Here is a 22,277-nt window from a genome sequence, read left to right as displayed (position 1 = left end):
GCCTCTGCAGAATGTTGCAGAGCGATTCCATTGACGCAACTCTTTTAAAATCAGGTCGCATCCATAGGTTTACACACCTCTTGCATGTTGTGTAAGGTGTTTAGGATTTTTAGAAATTGAGATATAAGGTAAACATTAGGGAGTATAATAAGATGTTAGAGATAGATTTGTTATAGTGGTGGAGGAATCTTGAGTTGAATCTTGTATATTCTGCAAAGGAGTATGTGCATCTGTGAGCCAAATTGTAGCTATCAACCTGAAATGTGCATCCATAGATCTTCCCGCCCGACTGAACACACGCCTGGATTAAAAACTCAATCTTTCTTGTTTACACTGCCTTGAAGATGCACCCAGGCACACACTCACTCCCACACCTTTCTGTCACAGTGTCACCTCGCTGTAAACAAAGTGTGGCATGTTCTGGAGTGACACTTTCAGGAAAGCTCAGTTTGACCCTTACTTCCTGTCCTGTCGCTTTCCCAGTGGGTCAGATTGACTCGATGCTGGCAGTAAATCAGAGACGACAAGTTTGGTTTGTCGTGCCCTATTCTTCTAATTCGGCCCCTGGGCTGTTCGGAGGGGGCTGCCAGCGTGAGCCCACCCTGATGTGAATCTCTTTGAAGAGGAACAACACGACCCGTGAGCCAGACAGCTGCATTGTTCTGTCCACTCGGAGGCTTTAAATGTTGGGATGTTTTCTAGACCACGCTGTATAATGGATATAATTAACCCTTCAGGACCAGGGGACGTCCAAATGGAAAGCTAAGGCCAGTGCTTCTTTGTCTTGATGGCCTTCACATTCAACGCAGCCAGGTGTTGATGGTTTTTGCATCTTGTGCCGGTAGACAGGGATGTGGTAGATGTTTAAAGTGTCTTAAGATAGCCTCCGTAATGAAATGTTCTCAGAGGTGTCCGTCAGGTTTTATTAAAAGTTTGCCTTTTTTCTTAAAGCGTCTTGCTTTATACTGAAAGGAATGAAAAAAGGTCCTTTAGTCTAGAATAGTGGTCCAGTGGCTGTGAAATTGATTCAGCACAAAGGAGAACAGGTGATTTTAACTTGAGGATTTGGCGGTTGCTAGGTTTAACATTTTTAACGTAACATCAACTTTGGGATCACATTACTTTTTGATACACTATTTTTGTTAGATGTGTCTGGATGAGTGTCAGTCCCAGACGGCACACCAACAGTCCAGCCATAGATAGTTTGCAGTTATCTGATTGGCTGGCTTCTACTGCAAATTTTTATGAGTCAGACAGGGAAGAAAATTCGATTTTACAGGGAGCCTGGCCTCAACAAACAGTATTTCTGAAGATTTTAAGGTTTGTGGCACTCAATTCACGAAAGATGTCCAAGATGAGTTTAAACCAGTAAAAAATATGTTCTCGCAAACCAATATGTTGTCGGAGTTTATCAAGCATTGTCTTTTAGGTTTATCCATTTCTGGACATCATGTAAAGAAGAGAACAAAGTTTGGACAGTTGCACATCAATCTCATTGCTTTAAATGCAAAAGTGGATCACGCTCCCCTGCTGACAAGCTAAAAATGTCAGAGGTTTGGATTGCACCCCCAAAAGTATTTTATTTATAATGAAGGAAGACATCTTAATAAATCTACTTGACTCAAAACAAAGAGTCTTACATTTGTGTCGTGTTGCGGGAAACAGGAACGGATGATTTATTTATTTCTGTTTCCTGAGAAGATAGGGCAATGAAAGACAAGCAAACTGAGAAATGCCCTCAGGTCCTGCGATCCCCTGCACGCTTTCATCACACATTTTTATTTGAACACCGTTTCCCAGTAGATTGAGGGAATCCATTTATAAGTTCCTCTCAACATCATGTGCAGTCGGTGCCAACGCTGCTCTAATATGTAAACAGTTGCTGCAAGGAGATGTTGAAACACTTCTGGTTGCCTGGAAACAGGGTTATGGCTGCTGATTAGAGAGCGGTTTACATCCCAACGTGCACTGAGCCAACCCCTGTTCTCGCATCTCACCACAGAAGCTATTAAAAGAGGCTTCTTGTAATTACAACACGCTAATTATGAGAAGGCAAATATGAAGAGAAGTTGGCTTTCTGTTTGAGATGAGGGCTAATAATCTGGCCTAATCTCACATTGGTTTGGAGTTCAGTGTTTGTTAGCCCGTGCCGGATCTTGGAATGGGCCGACCGATTGCGATCCTCCCTTTGGTTATAATAAACATCATTGTTCAGAACATTACAGAGCTTGTCTTTTCCTCCAACAGTCACTCGTTTGTTTCTGCTTGTTCTTGCCTTTGCTGGCATTATTGGGGCATAATTCCATCACCAGGGGGTTGATTTCAGCTCTAATAGCCTCTCCGGGCTCTCGTGTGCTTTACAACACTCGTGACAGGATTCCGCAGGGGTTATGAAGGGCAGCCGTCTGCTTGTGACATTTAAGCTCGATAAATTCGTACGGTGGGTGAATGCCGCTCGCCACCACATGTCGTCTCGGTCCGTCTGGACGGTTCCGCAGAATATATTTCCTGTGCTTTGGCTAAAGAGAATTAATTGAGAAGGCTGATCTAAAGAATGTTTTAGTTGCACTCTTGTTTTGTTGGGCCAAATCCATGCTCTCTGCAGCTATCCGCACCACAGGTGATCAAAAGATGCTCGGGGATGTTGAAGATGCCATACATTCAGAGTCGAATTACTTCCACCAACCTGTGTTAAAAACATTGGGATTTTCTGCTTTATATTATTTTTCGGGGGCTAAAAGTGAGGATTTTTACCACATGAATCTTTCATCATATACCTTCCGACAAAAGGTTTTCTTTAGTACGTGAATTTTTATTAATTTTTATTTTAAAACATGTTTAATTAACACGGCTTTGTCTCACACTGCCGTTCTTAGTGAAGCTAGCAGTCAAGTCAGTTTGAGAAAACTTACTCGCCAAAGCCCATTTTTACTTACGACCTTAATATTTGAGATTGAGATTAGATCACGGAGCATTTATTAATACTATATTTTCTTCACGCTGCACCATGCATTTTAATTAAAGGTCTCTCTTTTAATTTCCTCCGATGCAAGAGATTTACTCCCGAAATTCGAAAGTGATCCGACGAATTTATCGCCATTTCTCTTTTATTAGCAGTTAAGTGGTCTAAATGAAGTTTTGACGCTTTTTATATCACGCTGTGTTTTTTTTTTTTGATCCAGACTCGAGTGAAGCAGTGGCTGTTGCCATGGCAATATTATTAAGCACGACAAGATAATTACGTACATGCCACAGATAAGGTTATCGGTGCGCTCGATGAGTGAAAGTAAATGCTATTCTGGAGTTTTCAGGTGTTCTGTTCGCGTTACCAAATTCAAATCAAACATTTTTTTTTTCTCGGACAGCTGAATGTGTCATGTTTGGAAGGACTGATGTGTTTTCTCTCCCCCCTTTTCTTGCCGCTGTCTCTTATAACAAGTTAAGGGAGCCAGTACACTGCCTTCATAGTCTGTCTACAGTCTTTAAACTCATCAGGCACTTATTAAAAAAAAAACGGTCGGCATGACGGCGTCTTATCTCGATCCATGTCTCAATAGATACGATGCTCAAGGGAAGCTGTTCATCAAATTAAAAAGCACATACAAATATTGTGTAAAAGAATACATTTGTACAGAGAGTAATAATCAAGTTCCCCTTTCGTCGGTTTTGATGATTGAAGTCCATGGTATTGCTCTCTGTGGTGGATATAATGTCGCTGAATATTTCATTTGTTTTAGACAAATTGCAAGAGTCATGCAAAAGATGTGGGTTTAGTCACCACAAAACACAAACTGATCAAACGCATCTGCTAAAGGTGTAAATGTATGTTGCCCACCTCTACCATTATAATACCTTAAATTGCCGCTTCTGTTGCTCACTAGGTTTTCAGAAACAGCGCAATGGAGTGACGTCTTTCTTTGTCTTTTTCCATCTCTGCGCTCTGGGCAGTTGTAAATTCCATTAGGTGCCGTGCAGAAATGGCACTAAAAGGGATGCGCTCGATTATATATGTATTTCCATTCTGCTCCTCACTCCTCTCACTGCTGTCATCGTAGGCTTCTAATTTAACAAATGGAGGGCAGGCTGTGTCAGACAGAAACAACCAGAGCACTGTGGTGAATCACAGTAAGAGTTATCCAATTAGACACAGCAACTCTCCCCAGAGGCTCGCGCTAAGGCCTGCTCCACCACAACAGCGACTTGGCCAGCTAGAGTGAGACAACAAACATGGCATTTCTCTGATGTAATGACATTGACTCAAACATGTCTGTGTTAAAACAGGGACTCTTGGATTAATAAAAGTTAGGATTTTGGTTCGATTTTGCATGTTATGGAGGCCTTTAAAGATGTATTGCATTGCATTTTCTGAAGATGTTTACGCATGATATTTAAACATTTTGTACACGTTGGCTCATTCACAGATTTCAGGAAGCCAGTGAGAATTGCATCTCATTTGTTGCTCCATAAGTAATTCCCTGTTAAACTGAGCGTGAGGTTATCGTATCATAATGATGTGTACGTTTTTAACAATTCATCACATTAAGTCTTCCTTCTCTGCCTGTCGGCTTCCTCCGTGGCGAAGTTTTCTCAAGTGCTCCCCATGCCAAATCTGAACAAAACGCCTCGCAAGAGTGAATCTCCAACAAACAAGAAAAAGCTCTTTGCTCGCTTGTGGAACCTCTGTGGTTCCTATTTCTCATCTCGAATTCATGAGCGGCCGCAGTCTTCCCTGCTACGTGGGAATGAGAGTGCTTCCCCGGGCACAGGCTGTGATTATGAGCAGCACTGAGGGTTTCTTGAGGTCACCTATGCGTTGGAGATGAGCGCAATCCATCCAGGAACCTCTGTCGGCATTCCGCTCGGTTCTCGAGCACACCTCCCCCATGCTGCTTTATGGAGTTGTTTCTTGTTTTCAAACCCACACACAAATTTTTGAAGTAATTTGAAGTTTTGTTGTGCTTAAAAGTTTGGCAGATCTTGTTACTCTTGACTGTGCTCTCTGCAAATGCGCTAATAAAGATCTTCAGAACACTTTCCAATGCGCAACAAAAGTTTAATTGAGTGTTTACGCGGCCGAGTGTTCTCGGCTGGCAGGGAAGCAAATTGGGTATCTCTGTGTCAACAAACCCCACAAAAAGTAATTAATTCTTCTCTCACTTTTACAAAGGGAACTAATTAGCGTTGTCGTGACACTTAGCACTGGTTTCTTATACATTAGCAATAACGCTATCTGTGCCAGACCATATGTCTTTGTTTTCGCTTAAGTATTTGTTCCAAACAGTATAGTTTAATGAATCTGTTGATTTAATCTCAGTCTTGAGTGTTGTATATGAAAACGGTGGAAGGTCGGAGTTTGCTGCAGCATCATTTGACCTGCCCCATCGATGATCCATGAGATGGGGTTTTTTACCCAAAAAAGAAAATTCTGTGAATGACTCGACCTAAAGTTGTAACAAACCTGTATAACTTTATTTGTTCCCTTAAACTCAAAGGATGATATTTAAAAAATGTTAGAAACTGAGATTTTTTTTACACTTCTTCTGCCATGGAAGTCTACAGCAGCCCACAGAACCGTACATAGGAAAGTTGCGAAATTTGGCATAGACATAGTGGACAGTCTGAACCATTACCATGGGTCTAACCCAAACTCCACAGCGCCACCAACAGGCCAAACTTCCACATACGATTTTGCCTATAACTCTTGAACCTTACATCCTAGAAAACAAATCTATTTATCATCTGAACCCCTGGATCATGCTGATTCTAATACACTATATGATGTCTTTTTTGAATGTTGTCATAAAATGCTGTATTTTACGAACGCAATAACGTATCAATACGAAACTTAGCTAGGTTCATCAAACTCTGAGAGGACTTGTAAAGTTATAGCCCTGCGTCCCGTAGTAGTCAAGGGATATACATATATTTTGAGTTATATTATAGTTGTTTGATATCAGAGTTGTCATATTCCCTCATACTTCCTACCACAGTATTGAATTATATAGAAAATATACCTTTTTAAACAAATCGTACAAAATGTGTCAGATTTGCACGAAATCTCTATGAAACGTGATATGGTTCAAAAAGGTCATGTATTTTCCTTTTAGACGTTATCAGGCTTGACCCCGTAATTGCTGCTTGCAGCTATATTTTCTCATTTGTCGTTGTGGTTGTGAAAAGAATCATATAGGAAATATGGAGGTATATTCCATGGGGACCGTGTGCTATGGAAGAGCAATGCCACATGGGAAATGCACCTGTATGTCAATGTATATTCAGCAACACAGATTTTTTTGCTTGGTGTTAGACTCTTTAAGAAGTATGTGTGTGTAGACATGAAGTGCATGCTCTCGCTTACCTCAGTAGAAGGCAGAAAAAGATAATCGTTCTTGTCACACAAAAGGTAAAAGCTGAGAAGGGTTTTTCCATGCATCTCATGGATTATGTAAGATGTCCATTTCTGCATAGATACGGGCTTGGGTCATCTACTCTTAAGACACTCGAACACTACACCAAAGCAATTCTTAACAGCCCTGAAGGCAAGCCTGGACTTTTTATAACACACATACACATGCACGGATAAGTGCAGAGCTTTTGTGTGGGTTTACACATTTTCTAGCGTATCTTGGGATGCGGTTTCAGCAGTCTTCCTTTTCTGTTCGTAAACCACCTCAGCAGACCATTTACATACATTTACTTTTCTATCATAGGGAGGATTTTGACTACTTTTTACTGAGCTGATATTTTCTATCCTCTTACCAAACCTCTACACCAGATCTTCACACAAACCTTTTGCATTTGAAGATATGCAATGAAACACTTACATTTTCCTGAACAAAGATGAGAATGGAGGTACACTGACCCGCAAATACAGTACCTTTCATAAATGTTATAACGTTCTCTCATGCTCTCTCACACACACACAAATTAAAGCACGCATATTAACTCGTACTTACAAACCTAAGGACTTTTGACACTTAGTGTCATTCCCAGCTTGAAACAAAAGACGGGCGAGGGTATATACGCAGATTGTGCAGACGCACATCTATCCATCATTCAGTCATTGCATGCATCCAGGAAGACATCTAGCTCACGATGCAGTTTCTCACTTGCAGGTATATACGCACACATATGCGTCATTGTGCAAACAGACGTTATGTCACGGTGACATCAAGTGTCCTTGGCCTCTCCGTAGCCACCCTCCTGTCGATTACGGCATCATTCCCCGCTCCTGGATGATTTTCTTTGAACCTGTCCGATTTGGATAGAGATTTAAGACATTTTGTCTGCTCAAATACTAGACAGAAAAATCAACAAATGCATCAGACAGATGATTGAAGACTTAGATGATGTTTGAGTCATTTTGCAGGACAAAAGCTGAAGTCTAACAGATTGCATCACTAGTCCTGTTCTTATGGAGAAGCAGATGAGTGTGTGTTTTTGTGTGCGTGTTTTGACTTTAATTAGATATGACATTGTGAATTGCATTACTGCGGTTGAACACATGCTTGAATACGCAGGCAGAGAAAACGAATGATTGTTCACAACAGGCTCCATATATCGTCGGTCTCTCTCACATGCGTACACACCCTCTTAATGCAAGAAAGGTTGAAGGACAGTTGCCCTGCAGTGGTGCATGGTGACGTTTCCTCCTCCAGGGAGGGCACAGACCATGAGCAGCCATTTTTCTGCATGAGTTGGTGGCGGCTGCGTTTCTCGCTCTTGGTCAAGCAATGTTGCAAGTCTTTTGGAGTATACAAGGCAGTCTGCGTGCAGTGATAAAATCACTCTCTCAAAGGCCGTGGAAGTCAAAAGATGAGATTTGATTGAGTTTTAAAGCAACATGGAATCAAAATGCACTATTTTATATCCACCTTTAAAATGAGAAAAATCTTGTTTGCTTTTCAATTTTGTGTTCCATGTAGGACTGTGTGTACATGCTGTAATACACAAAATCATTTTTCTTGTGTATTTTTCTAAATATTTCAAGCTTTTGGTTGTATTGTGATTTATAGTCGCTATATTGCCTCATTTACAGTTATGTTTTTTAAAGGGATACTTGGCCCAAAAATGAAACTTCCGTCTTCATTTACTCACCCACAAGTTGTTCCAAATCTGTACAAATTTCTTTGTTCTGATGAACACGGAGAAATATATTTTGGAAGAATGCCTGCGACCAAACAGTTCTTGGCCACCGTTGACCTTCATAGTGGCTTTATAGATTTCTTTGTTCGGTTGAACATAGAAGATATTTTGAAGAATGTAGGAAAGCAAACAGTTCTGGGGAACTTTTGACTGCCATTGTCATTTTTCCTTCTATGGTGGCCAAGAACAGTTTGTTTACCAGCATTCTTCCAAATATCTTTCTCTGTCTTCATATTTTAAGGATCGCTGTGCTTAAGCTTATGACATTATGAAATAGATTTGGTCGCCTTCATTTTCACACCTAGAGACTTTGAACTCTTCAGAACATTATACCCATATCCCTGGCTGCAATGGTTTTGGAACTAGATGAAAAGCAGAATGCTAAACTGTGTACTCGTCCTTTAAATCCAGTTCTGTTTAGATCGAAGTCACTTGCTTTGAAATCCACTCCCTTCTGTGTGTGTGTGGGTGTGTACATTCTTCACTGCATTTCCACTCCCTGCGAGTGGAGTTAGACATATACACACAACCATGGCATTTCCCTCTAGCCTACTGACATTTGCTCCTTTTCGGGAGTACAAACTCTCCACGCCAAACCGTTTAGTTCCCTCCACTCTGCTGTCGCTTCAGGTGTCCTCTCTAATCGCCTGACAGTAATTAAAAAGAGTGGCCCTTCCCTCACGCACAGTGTAACATTTGCGGAGCGCAGACGCTCCTCACTGCGTCTTTGATGTTTTTTGACGACGGGACGCCCTTTCTTGTTGGCCTCATAAATGCTAAATGTTTGTTTCTGGCTGGCGGAGTTGCTACTGTCTTTTTATGTAAGGATCGCCGCGTCATTCGAACCGCTCCATTACTTGACTCCAGCAGCGTAACAGCAGTTTTATTGAGGCGGTTGTGATTTAATAATTTCAAATCAATTAGGACTAAAATAGAGATAAAAAGTAGTTGAGTTTTGTTGAGTTCGATCGAACGCTATTGTGTTTCTCCAAAAACATTGTCCTGAAATGAATCCGAACCCTCCGGGGCCTGAAAACGTATCATTATATGCCAAGATAAGACCACAAGCTTTCAGAGCAGAACAGTAGTGTCTCCCTCTCTCTTTCTCCAACATTTCTCTCACTCATTCTCAGGTTATTGTGGTTCTTTCCCCGTCTGCTACACACAACCACTACATAGAGAGAACCAGCACAGTAGACGGGTTTAAGCCGGCACATCTAAGGTCGGGGATTCTAGCTAACGCTACAGCTAACGGCTCATCAATTTTCTTTATTACCTGCTCCAGAAAAAAACTTCAGTGCAACGAGAGAGAGAGGCTATTCTTAGATCTGCTGCCAATTCCTCTCCTAAATGCATTCGCTCACTTTCTCACCAGCCCTTTTCTTTTTGGGTTTCTTTTCTCTGTGTGATGCTTCTCTTCTATTCACTCAGATTGTTGATTTATTTGGTGTGCTTTGTTTGCGAGCAAAACGCCTGCAAATGTGTTGTGAGTGGGCTGTGTTGTAAGAGGAGATTTTGTTTGCGTCTGGGGGATTCAACCGCAATCGTCTCTCTCTGCGTTTTCTAATGGCTCGAGTAGTGAAGAGAACAGAGTTTGTTGAAGATGCTAACGTGTCCTGGGTACGATACTAGTTGAACTCTTATTTTCTGTAGGAATCGGTAGCGAGCCACGGATTTACTTGATCATTTTTTTCAAGTTTGTTTGTAGCAATGCACTCACAAAGCTCTAGTGTGTCATGTCTTGGAGGATCTATGGACAGAAATGCAGTATAATATACTTTGAAATTTGTCTTCAGAGGTGTATAAAGACCTTACGTAATGAAGCGTGTTTTATTACCTAAGAATGAGCTATTTCTTTCTACATTCACCGCAGTTGCCCTTAGATTGAATTGCCATGTTGTTTCTACAGTAGGCCTAAACGGACAAACGGAGCATGTTTCGTAAATAAATTGTCTCCTTCAGCAAAGAAGCGACAAAGCGACGAAATCTTCATCATGTGAGAGCTGCCATAGTGCTTCGAAAGGTAGGAGGAGTGGTGGAGTGAGCCGTTGGTTGCAATTCGCAACCTCACAGCTAGATGCCGCTAAAAGGTGCTCAGAAGGTCGCTGGTTCGATTCTCAGTGCCACCAGGAAATGGCTGAAGTGCGCTTGAGCAAGGTACCTTACCCCTGTTTGCTCTGCAGTGATATCTGCCCACTCCACCCTATTTGTAAGTTGCTTTGGATAAAACGCCTGATGAATAAATGTAAATGTAAAATCTCCACGTTCCTCCTTTAAAGAGTTGCAGTTGGCAAAATGCTAAATTGCACACTTGCTTTTACAGTATATGCACAAAATATACCGATTATATTTGGTAACATGAGTGCGTGTTATATTAATTTAAAATTTATATTTAGTCTTTGAGCTACTGTCCATAAATTGCATGAAAAACACCTATAATAAACCAAATTATCATATTTATAGAATAGCAGTGCCACTATTGTAATAGTACTAAAAGTACTATTTGGACACTTTACAGCACATTTTTGTACAGAAGAGTTAATATAAATGCAAAACAAAACCAAAAAACCCATGTAATTTCTTACCCCATTGACTTTCATTGCAGGTGCATTAATATAAACGTGTTGAACTCGGATGCTAACAGTTTCTCAGTGTTATTTAAAAACATGTTAGGGATGCTGTGGATAAAGCTTAACTTGGAACAATGTTTTAACAAAATGGTGAGTTTTATCCATTTGTTGTCATCTTATATGAATTTCATGCGATTCCCTTAAGGCTCCCATGTTATCCGTCATTGAATTAGGGCAAGTATGGCAAATGTATTATTTGTATGCGCTCTCGTTCGCTCGGATGCCTTCATGTGTATGTTTCTGTTCCATCTTTGACAACCCATTGCCTCAAGAGTTGTACGGGCCGTTACGTTAAAACCCCCAAGCATCAATCACACAGACCTCTCCTGCATGGTCCCTGGCCATCAGTCTCTCTCGACAACCCCTTCGACCCCTGTGGACACACAGGTTTTAACATCCAAACATAAATCTGACCGTGCCGGACTATAGTTTTAGGATGCGGTTACAAAAAGCCATAGGCTCGTTGACAGAAAGAGTCATTTCTTCAGCTGGAAAGCAAGCGAGCCGTTTCTCATGGGCTGTCAGTGTGTGTTGGGACTGAGAGTTAGGAGAAGTGGCTCACTGCATGTCAGCTTCCGAGATTCTATTAAACATGGCAGCCCGTGGCCGGGAACGTACTGCGCGCTCACACGGGAAACTCAATCAAAAATCGATCGGACTGAATCGGAATCAAATTATCCAGTCACATTCACCTGACAACGTACGGTGTTCAGTAAATCACAGTCAGCGCGAATCATGCAGATCCAAATGTCGAAAGGCCTGTTCATACCTAGAATTAAAGATTACTTATTATAACTATATTAGAATCGGACAATGACGTTATGTTTATGTTAAGTTTGTGATCTGCAGTTTTACAATTTTACTGCAAGTGGATTTTGCAGTAAAAAATTACTTTATGGCACTTATTAAAGTGAGGTAATAAAATCACTACAAATAGACTAGAAATAGCAAGTGAAGACTTTAAAGGGAGCACACGCTTTAAAGTTTGGTTACGTTACCCTCCATGGAGAAGTGGGAAAGCTACAGAGGTCCTAGGGATGTTAAACTACTTGAGGGCGAGTCATTTATGGCAGGGGTTCCCTTCAATATTTGCGTAATAAACTGTAGTTGAGACCAAGAAGTTGAGTTTAAGGAAGTTTGCAGGACATCCTTTTTGCTGAAATTTATAATAGTTGGACTCGACGTTGATCCTTACGACGTACAAATGAATCAGGTGTCCTTGGATACTGATATGTTGCGTGGAATTGCGTTTCCTGATATTGTAAGCAGCTATTTTGCCACTCAAGGGAGCGTGTTTTGGCATGTTCAAGTGGGAAAGTGACTTCATGTGCATACCCACTGCATGTGTTTAAATATGACTTTAATGCATGTTTAAATCTAGAGTTATTGAGCTATTTCAGTCGCTCTGTTTTTTTCTTAACACGTACTTGGACTTCTTTTTATTCTCATCTTTCTCATGTGCTTCCCATTCTCAGAATGCAACTTCCTTCTCTCTATCTCTCTCTCTTCTCTGCCATGTGCGTGTAGCCAGCCATGTTAAATCAGAAAGCGCATATATGTGTGTTTGCTTTGACTGGTTTTAGTGGGCTTCCAGGCCTCCTTCAGGATGTAAGTGTCCCCCCCGTCGTCCATGCCAGTCCGATTTCACTCCCATTCCCCTTCACAATCCCAGTATTCAACAGCCAAACGGCCATGTTTGTGTCACATGCGAGCGAGTTGATGAGCAAGGCCAAGAGAGATGGAATATTCGATCCGAGAAAACTAAGGGGCTGCGTTGCAAGAGATAAATGCTCTGCAGCCATGACAACCCACCTTGTTATATCAAATAAAGTTGACTGGTTTGCTTTTAAATGCTCCTTTGTACTCATTAAAAAAAGCTGTGCAATGAATGTAACTATATTTTTTTTTAATTTAGTTTAAACATAACGATAATTTACTTTTTTTTGTCAAGTCCATCTTACCTGAATTTGAGGTCCTTCCTGGAGGTCCTATGTAATGACGGAGTCTGATTAAAACATATGTTGCTTGTTTCATGCAGTGAAGTGTGGGCAGACAGCAGGTAGGCAGGGAGCTGGAAATAAGCCTCTTTAAATAGCTCCGCTTCCAGTCTTCAATACTTGAATGCTGATTTGAAGGGCTTTTATTTTGATCAACTCAAGGCAAAAATCAGGAGGTCTGTTTTGAATGGTGTGGAACATCTTAACTTCTTCAGTGCATTCGGTTTTTCCTCATACTGAAGAAAACGGGCTTGAATAATGACCAACTGCATTAGAATGAGTGATATACACACATGTGAATATCATGATTTAAGTCTTATTAAATCTGCTCACGTTATAAGAAATATGTGTCTTTTTGCATCCTTCCCTTATTAGCTGCGTGTAAATTCAACATGGGAGCAGAAAGGATTTGTGTTGTGTAAGGCCCCATATGCCGCAGTGTTTCCTTGGGGCCGTCATCTGTGCGGGTGGGGAGCCGAGACATGCCTGCCAGACCCCGTTAAACCAGCCTGGGCTTTCCGTGTTGCCATGGTTTCCGCAGTCTTACCATAAAGACAGTGCTAAACACTTTCTTGAGTTGCGTTTAAGTACACCAACATGAGGTGGAATAGGCCAGTTTTGGTTTCTTACCATTTTGCTACCGTTCATGTCAGCGTCGGTTGACAGGAGGGTGACACAGTTAGTGGTGTAAGCCGGGGTATAAGCCGCACAGCCGCCACTGCATCCCAACAGCTGCTATCAGTGATATGAGGCTGACGAGAAGCCTTCTGCACACTGACAACTCGCAGCTGTTGACTCCTAAAGTGTCGCGCCACCTGGACGCTTTTAATGCATAAATTTATTCGGCAAGTAACCACATCTACGATGCAAAGTCCAACTGTCCCCTAGCCTACCACTCATCCCCATCGCGTCCCGTGACGTCCCAAATGCATCGGGTCAAAAAACCCAGATTCGTCCAGCGTGTGTACTTATGGTAATGTTTTTGGATGACCGTACGGCTGCGTGTGATGACTGCGAGTTTATTGCACTAACTCAGTGCTTGCAGGTTAAGCGGATGCTGACAGGGTAGGTCACTTAGTTGATGTGTTTGTCAGAGTCCCTGAGCAGATTGATGTGGACTGTGAAATGTGTGATTGATGGTTTGTCTGCCCTCTCGTCCTGCTCGGACCCGCGTGTTTGAGCACATTTGTACCAGAGAAAGAGTGTGACAGTGACGGGCGAGAGTGTTTTTCTGCTGTCTGGTGTAATGGCGCTTTACAGTCATGTTAGCATGAAATGTGTTTTCCACATTACGTACGCATGCATTTATTTGAAAAATGCATGGCGCGGTAACATGCGAGCTGTCACTGGTGGGTCTCATGTCGTACTGATGTGTGGATTATTGCGCAGACACTTTGAAGTTATCAAACTTGATCTTAACACACTAAATGCCACTCAGGGTGGAAATCTGTACATGTGGCATCTTAACAAGAGTGGAAATCAACAACTTTCTGAAGCAAAAACTGAAGATGTGAATGGATCTCCTGTTCTTTTTCATTGTGGATGTCTACAGGGGTCTGAGGTTCTAGTTGTAAGATGTCAATCACGGAAGCAAAGCTTAGTAGTGTCGGTATTCGTGGATTTTCGCACATGGATTGTTTTTCATCTGAGCGAAGGGTGCACGTGACTGAGGGAATCCCTCAAGGTCTTACCTACCTAAATATTTATTTAGACATGAGGCTCTTGTGTTGATGGGTCATTGCACTTAAATGCAGAACATCTATAAGAACTGGCTTTTGAGCATGCATGGTTTGTATACTATATGCCCAAGAGTTGTTTAAACTCATCTTTTCTGAAAATCTGAGGGTGAAGGACGTTACGGTTAAGGACATAAAAATTTTGCTAATTGAGCCAGCGAGTGGAAATATTCATTCAAAATCGGAACAATAATATGCAAATCAACAGCAGCAAAACAGTTTGGACTTGAAACGGTCTATTCTGGTAATTGCTGCTCGGATATGTATATATGTATTGTGTTTCTGTGGAAGTGGACTCATTTGTTTCGTAATGTTTATAACAACGGCTTTATTGGGCATTCAGTTGGATTGATGCTGCCTCCTCTGCTATCTGAAATTTGGTAATTCCCACTTCTGATGTCACAATTCCCAGCTGGTTCCGTTCAGGTGCTTTGTTGTCGGAAAGAATGGAGAACGCCAGATTCATGCTTGCGTGTGTCTTGGGAAAATGTAATATGGTAATAGTTTTCAACCGTACATCTTACAGTATAGTTTTACTAGTCGGCTTGCTGACTATTCTTCCATATTGGTGAAAGACATGCTATTTCGCAGTGTATAAAACATACAATATGCTTCAAATGGATATTCATATATGTAAATATGTAATCATTTATTGACAAGACAAGGCAATGAAGCTGGAAAAACGAATAAATCATATCTGTCATCCTTCTATCCGAAATGTTGATTGTGTAAGGCCTGCAAATCTCGGGAACTCTGGTATCAAAATGATTTCCCAATTTCCCAGTGGGTAGCGACATCGGAGGGCGTTCATGTGCAATTTTTACCACAGGTGTGTTTGGATTTGAAGTGGGTGGGAGGAGTCACGGTTAAGCATCTTCGGAAGTCTGTAGCCTTTTCGTTAGAGACCGTATTAGTACCATCTTCCTATGGTGGCGGTCTTGTGGATAACTATTGGTCAACAATACAATAACATTGGTTCTTGACTCGAGCGTGCTCAAATAAATTCTGGAAAGTTGATCTGTTCAGGTTTAAAATGGCCACTTTTATATTACAATCAACTTGGAGTGGATAATGTTATGTCCCGTCCTACTTTTCTTAATTTTCACTTAATAATGTGTCGGAAATAAAATGGGTTGCAGAATCCAAATGTCTTTGTTTTTAAGTAGATGAAGTGATGTATTTCACACACTTCAGAGCTTTATAAATCATCCCTGTATTGCTATAATTGTATGTGTCATGTAACGGAAATAATAGAGGAAATAAACATACTACAACTAATGGCCGGTGAATGTCTCGAATGGAAAAATCCTTTCATACTTTTCAGACATGAGTTTTTTTCCAGTTATTGCAAATGTCTTCCAACATATACACCAGTAAGTGCGTCGTGGTGGTCTTTGTGAATACTGTGTGTGTGCGTTGCAATGACTGTCATCTCATAAATGTTTTGCACAGAGGCGTCTGAAGTGAGCGTTCTCTTGAATTAATGAGCCTTTATTTCCAAAGGTGCCTTCGTTATGAATATAATGGATGTTGAATTGATTTACTAAGTATAATTTGATTCATAATAAGCACAGCTATTGATTTTTTTAGCATTAATAGATGGCTGTTTGATTGAATTAAAGGCTTCATAAAAATGTCTGGATGCATTTACTTTGCCTTTTTTGTCTTGCTTGCAGAAACACAGAGCCCAGTTAACAGTTACCCCCTCTGGTGCAGTGACGGGTGATGGGTATTGTAGTTTCTTTCCTTGGCTTAGTGCCTTGTTTTCCTGCGAATAATTCTCTTGCATATAGATTAATTTGGCAGGTAAAGTTCAGTGTGTTCCAGGATAAACTGGGACTATACATTCTTTAGCCTTGGGCCCCGTGCGTGTGTGCGCGTGCTCGCGGGGTGTTGATGGGAATTCGCTCTCGCCGGCCAGAACACACTCTATTGGAATTGACACGCTGTCACCTTTCATCAGTGTTTGGAACGGCCCCCTCCCCAGAACTGTGTGTGAGAGGCCGTTTTTATGAATGCAACTGTGTATCTTTAGTCCCTGAAGAAAAGCCTGACCTCTCCTTCGCAACGCAACAGGGAAAGGCACATTAACATACTATTTATAAGAAGTGATGTTGCTTATATTAAAGCAATAAGCTATTTGGGGTTATGCAACATCAGTGATTTCACTGTGGTTAAGGGATGTTCTCCGATTAATGCTATTGAAGACTACCTTTAATGGTTGTTAAATTACAGTAATACACGATTTAAACATTCATAGTTTATTTCCCCTCATGTCATCCCAAACCTGTATGATTTTTTTTCTTCAGCTGAAAACACAAGATAATATTTTGAAGCATATCAGGTAACCGGACCCCATAGGCATCCATTGTATGGACAAAAACCCCTAACGTTACCTTTTAGATATAAAAACATTTTTGATGTTGTATTCATTCATTCTTAGTTATAAGAACGTTAGAGATTTTTTAAAAGGGTTCAATTTTCTAATTATAAACATTCACACAATTTTTTGAGTTCTAAAGATTTTGAGAAAAAGTTACTTAAACGTTTATCAATGTTATTAAAACGTGCCCACAATGTAATTGCATTATTAAAGTTTTTTATGCATTTTATTTTGGAACACAACAGTAACTCGATAACATTGCTGCAGGAAAAAAATGTGAAACTGAGAGAACTTTTAGAGAACGTTAGCTAAAGTTCAGCAAATGATCCCTATTAGATGGGACACCAATGAAAAAAGGTTTTGAACAACATGGGTTAATAGATGTAAATCATTTAATTCCCTTTAGTTTAAAATAAGTGGTTATGGGTTTAGTTAGAATTGATTAGAACTTTGATCAGATGTTACCTGTTTTTCAATATATGTAAGCAGATGTGTGTCCTCTTCCGGATTCTGGGTAGTTTAGAACGCAGTGCATCTTATCACTCTTTCCATCTTTCTCTCTGTCAGACTTGTATTTTGTGGCTTATTGCTATGGATTTAGGCCACAGGCAGCTCGATGACAGAATATTTCACAAATCCTTTCTCTTGGTGACCCCGCCCAGCAGCAGTCATATACCTGCACTCATGTGGAACAAACAAGAATGGTTGGTTGCCCACAGAAGGTCATTTGCCCAGGGTGCATTGTGTTTCTGAGTCACAGTGTGCGATTGTGGCTCTTTTGTGCTTTTGCAGTGCTGGATACGAGTGGATTTCACATTTGTTCGTGCGTGCCCTTGCCTTTACGGCATGTGTCAGGGGTCGCATGGCCGTAGGAAGCGTAGGTTATGTGTTTGCCTACAGCGCTAAAAAATGACAGTCGGTGACAAGCGGTGACACTGTAATCTGAACGACTCTGACTTGGTCCTGCAGATTTGATTAAAACTTGGGTCATTTTACCGTGCCAGGGCATTGTGGGTAGTGGGTTAGATTAATGCCCTTGCTGTAGCGGATCGTGTGAGCGGTTCGCAGAGCGTGGCATGTTTGAATCTTCATTAACCCAGACGTTTTCTCTAGGGAATTATTTTCCTCTGTGTTTCCTTGTTTTTTTCACGCCTCAGGGGAAATAATTGAAAGTAATTAGGTTGTTTGACCCTGTAGTTTATCATTTGATGACTGGTTCACTACGTGTCACTGGTTGTATTTCTATTCTTCAGAATTTTTATTCACAACATGGCCCTGTAAATGTCAGTTTTCCGGTCCTGGCGGACATCATTAACTAAAACCAGAACCACAAGGAAGCTCATACAAAACTCTTTGTAATAAGCCACCTACCGCTCTCAGGGAGATAAAAAAAATTAATGGAATAAGGAGAAAACTTCAATAGCTGATGAACATCATTTGCTAATAAAGCACTTGGAATAAATTAACTGGTGGCTGCTTAAGAGTCTTGGCTCTGTGTTTGTTGTTCATAAGTCGAAACCTTCAGCGCTTCGTAAGCTTAACAAACAGCTCGCACGGTTGTTTCCTGATGTTTTTTATTATTAAGGTGGAACTCTTTTCTCAAAAACTGTGATTTGCGACCCAGGTTTTGCCCCAGATTTCTTGTTCTGTCCATTGTGTGGATTGCAAAATTAAATCTAAATGAACCCCGTTTACTTTTTAATAAACATTTCCGAGAAACAATTCCCACTGGAATTTTAATGGAATGTTTCAATTGGGAGATGTGTGATATTTTAGGGCTACATATTAAATTGTACAATGTAGACAAAGTTGTTTGATATAAATAATTAAGCATTTGTTTGTGTTTTGTTGTTTTCCAGGTCTGGGCCAATTACGAAGAGAAACCAATAGAAGAGGTGGCTCAGATCACGGAAGAGATCGAGCGGGTGCAGAAGTACAGACCTGTCTATGTCACAGAGATCACAGATGGTTTGCACTTCTACGCACAGGATGTGGAAACCGGTTAGTGCAATGAGTTTTGTTTTTCAGTATGAAAATCTGGTCCACACTTTTACTGGTTCTAACCAATTAGACGGAAGGATCCTGTCCGAGTAAACCAACCAGTGCCATTTGTTATTTCTATGCCATTTGGTGGAAGATTCAAATAAATGTGCTTTACGCCACCGTGGTCGATTATACAAACCCCTTAAAAGTAAAAAAGTCCATTAAAAAGTAAAAGTTTACAGCCAGGTGAACTTAAGAGAACAAAATAAAAAATGTAGTTTTCCCTCTAGATCTTATTTTATCCAAGCCAAGTTTTGATGCCTGACAAACACTGATTCTTGCAAGTCTGCTAATCCAAATTCAGCCTCTGCTGTAAAAACCAATGGAACAAATCATTTAAATGATCTTCATATTTTATTTATTTAGGTCAAGACGACATTCTCCTGAGGGTACTGCGCAAAAAACCCATCCAAGTCCACTTTCAAACGTTTACTGCTGTGATTATGACAAACCTGAAGGCCGTTTTCCCGATTTGTTTTCATGTGGTTGGATACGATTCCTTAAATGTATCCGCTCCAGCAAACTCCAGTTAGGAAACATTGCAGGTTGTGTGTTTATTGCCCTCTAAATGCCCCGAGTGATCTTTCTGCTCATTCCTCCACAGTGTGATAGCAACTGTTCATTAAACATGACATTTAAAGCGCCCTCGGTTCTGACCTGGCCCAACGGAGCAACCGTCCTGTGATTCAAAGGGGGCGATGTTTGGAAACGCACACACTCGCTCTCTACTCTGACAATAGAGGAAAACGAATACATAATTTTAATTATACAACACACACGCAAGCATATAAACAGTTGTTTGTTGTATAATTGGAGTCTGAATGCATGTTCCAGAGGCAGGCTTCATTGGCAGGGCCATAAAATTGACTTTTGTTGTGTGTTAATGGGTCTTAATTTGATAATTAATTAATTTGCATGAATTTTGAATAAATCGTTCGCCGGAAGCGTGACAATCCCATCGCGTTTAGCGTATTGTTCTGCTTTAAATAACTCCGTCTCAAAGCTGCAGTTAAAGCACATTATGAAACTGAAGTAAAGTGATGTTCACTTCGGTTCCTCAGATGTGACCTTTAACCCTGACCGGTTGCCCCTTGAGATGGCTATGTCACATCTAGGCATCATACTAAATGGTAAAGATGGAGGAAGGTGAAATCCGCAAAAAAATCCTATTTTTGGAAATTGACCAGCACTCAAGTGTGTCTGGGTGAATATATTTTAATGTTTTACTGTAAACAAACAAACAAACAAACACAATATTATCGTATAGTGACCCAGATACTGTTTCAATATAATAACATATCGCAGAGTCCCAGATGATTCTCACGCCTACAACACACTCAGCTGAGCTCTTTGAGAGATAATTATTCGGGTTATCTGGTTAGCTGCGGGGAAAAAGCAGGTCGCAGCAAAAAACAGGAGATGAAAAGAGAAAAAAGAGAAATAACAAAAACGCTGATCTGAATGTGCAGTATGTTTGCAGCTTTGCACTGTTTTGGTTTTTTTGTTGTTTCTTTTTTTAAGGGCGTGTGTTCAGATGAACCAGCAAATGTGCATCTTTTCCCGTTTTAATTGGCCAATGTTTTCCAGGGTGAGATTGGAAAGGGAGATAGAGATGTGCTCATTAGAGAAACTAGATTGTTATTTTCGGCTAAAAGTAATCTCTCACTCTCTCTCCCAAAACTGCATTAAGGAGGTCTCGTTCCTTGCAGAGGACTTCAAAGCCGAGCTGTATAAAACCTACAAGCCAGACGCTTTGCAATTTCATTACCAGTTACTCTCAGCAAGTTCAGAAAGACAGGAAAATTCTAATAGGCCAGGCAGGATTTTCCTAAACACTTTGAAGATGGATCTTTTGATTATGACATAACTTTTTATGTCTACAAATTTGCATCTAATAATTCCACTTTCCTCCCTTATGGTTATCCTGCTGAAAAAAGCATGAGATTTTTTAATAAAAGTCACATGAAATTCAAACTAAAAAGTCCTCGTCCTTGGAGATTAGATGAAAGGTTGTGCAAGGTTTTTTTTCAGTCTGGATGTCAGGGGTTCATGTAAGTGTGTGAGTAGAGGAGAATGTGATGAGTTCATCTTCCTTGAAGAATTTGCTTGCGTCACTTTTATTGGGAAACTGGTGCATTTTTAAAGCTGGAGTGTGTGATTTTAGTTTGATGGTAAAATACTTTTCACACCTGTTTAATATGCAAAGACAGCTACAGATTCATTCACAAGATGGCTACATAGAATGGCATGGGTTTGGAGGTGGGACCGGATATTTAGCGGTCCAATGAAAGGTTGATGAATCCAATTTCTGCTTTCTGTGCACTTGATATGTAAATGTCAAATAAATCAACTTCCTATGATATGTGACGAGTTAAAAATTGAGTCATTACCTTTTCTATTCACATAAAGACCCAACCTAACATTAAACTAATGATATTTTATGATTTAATATATGCATTTGAAAATTATATTCAATTAAATACATTAAAAAAATAATAGTGTACTAATTCATTTTTAAATATTTGTAAGATGTGAAATACAACACAAATGACTGTACTTGCCATTCTGAAATTGTCATATTTCAGTACACGTATACCGGTTGCTTTTAAGAAATTAAGATTATAAATCCTTCTATGGAGCGAAACCCAAAAGAGACTTTATTATCATTTGATCTAATATCTTCAGATTTGGACATTTGCCACTGTGGCTTGTTTTCCCATTCAAACAGGAAATCTCCTTATTCACAAAGACATCGCCTGGTCTTTACATTAGAAGACTCAGCGTATTAACTTGGCCGACCTGAAAAATATGGTTTTAACCCGATACATTTATCAGATTTTATTGGATTTCAACCGAAGTGTTTTGAACATCATTATTTTTCCAGTAAATCAAATCGAGGCTGTTACACAGTCATATATACAGAATCATGTCAGGTCAAAGTAAACAGGCCTGATTGATTTCATCGCAGGGAGTTGCCGTTCCTTATGGGCACAGCGAGATCGACCGTTAAAGCAAGGCTTGATACTGTAATGATCTCAGATCGCAACTTCATTTAAAAGACTAAACATCCACAGATCACCGCCTAGATAACATCTCCGGTTTCTAGCGGCCCATGGGAAACGAGAAATTCTCTTTCTTTCTCTATCAATTCTTTTCATTGTTTAATTAGTTTGATGTAATTACTGGAAGTGCGAGTGAAGCAGAATTCCTCGGGCAAAGGAGTGTCTGTGTGTCTCTCCAGAGGCCGCATGTAAGCGCTCTCTGGGGTGGGGGGATGTTTAGCTGCATAACCGGACCCTCAGGAAACGAGCACTTTTAGTTACTCGTACTGATGGATTAGTTT

The 22,277-nt window shown here is 40.5% G+C and overlaps 1 protein-coding gene across 1 annotated transcript in view; it reads left to right on the top strand.

Annotated features, from left to right (window-relative positions):
* Window positions 1-22,277, top strand: part of snd1 (staphylococcal nuclease and tudor domain containing 1) — a 136,457-nt gene that overhangs the window by 92,139 nt on the left and 22,041 nt on the right. Inside the window, exon 18 of the mRNA XM_056747557.1 lies at window positions 18,751-18,892. Within this exon, the coding sequence (XP_056603535.1) occupies window positions 18,751-18,892 (142 nt within the window). The remainder of the gene's footprint in view (window positions 1-18,750; window positions 18,893-22,277) is intronic.

Source organism: Triplophysa dalaica, chromosome 5, assembly GCF_015846415.1.
Source record: "Triplophysa dalaica isolate WHDGS20190420 chromosome 5, ASM1584641v1, whole genome shotgun sequence".
Taxonomy (NCBI): domain Eukaryota; kingdom Metazoa; phylum Chordata; class Actinopteri; order Cypriniformes; family Nemacheilidae; genus Triplophysa; species Triplophysa dalaica.
The sequence above is the reverse complement of the archived record's forward strand: the minus strand, read 5'-3'. Positions and strand labels throughout refer to the sequence as shown.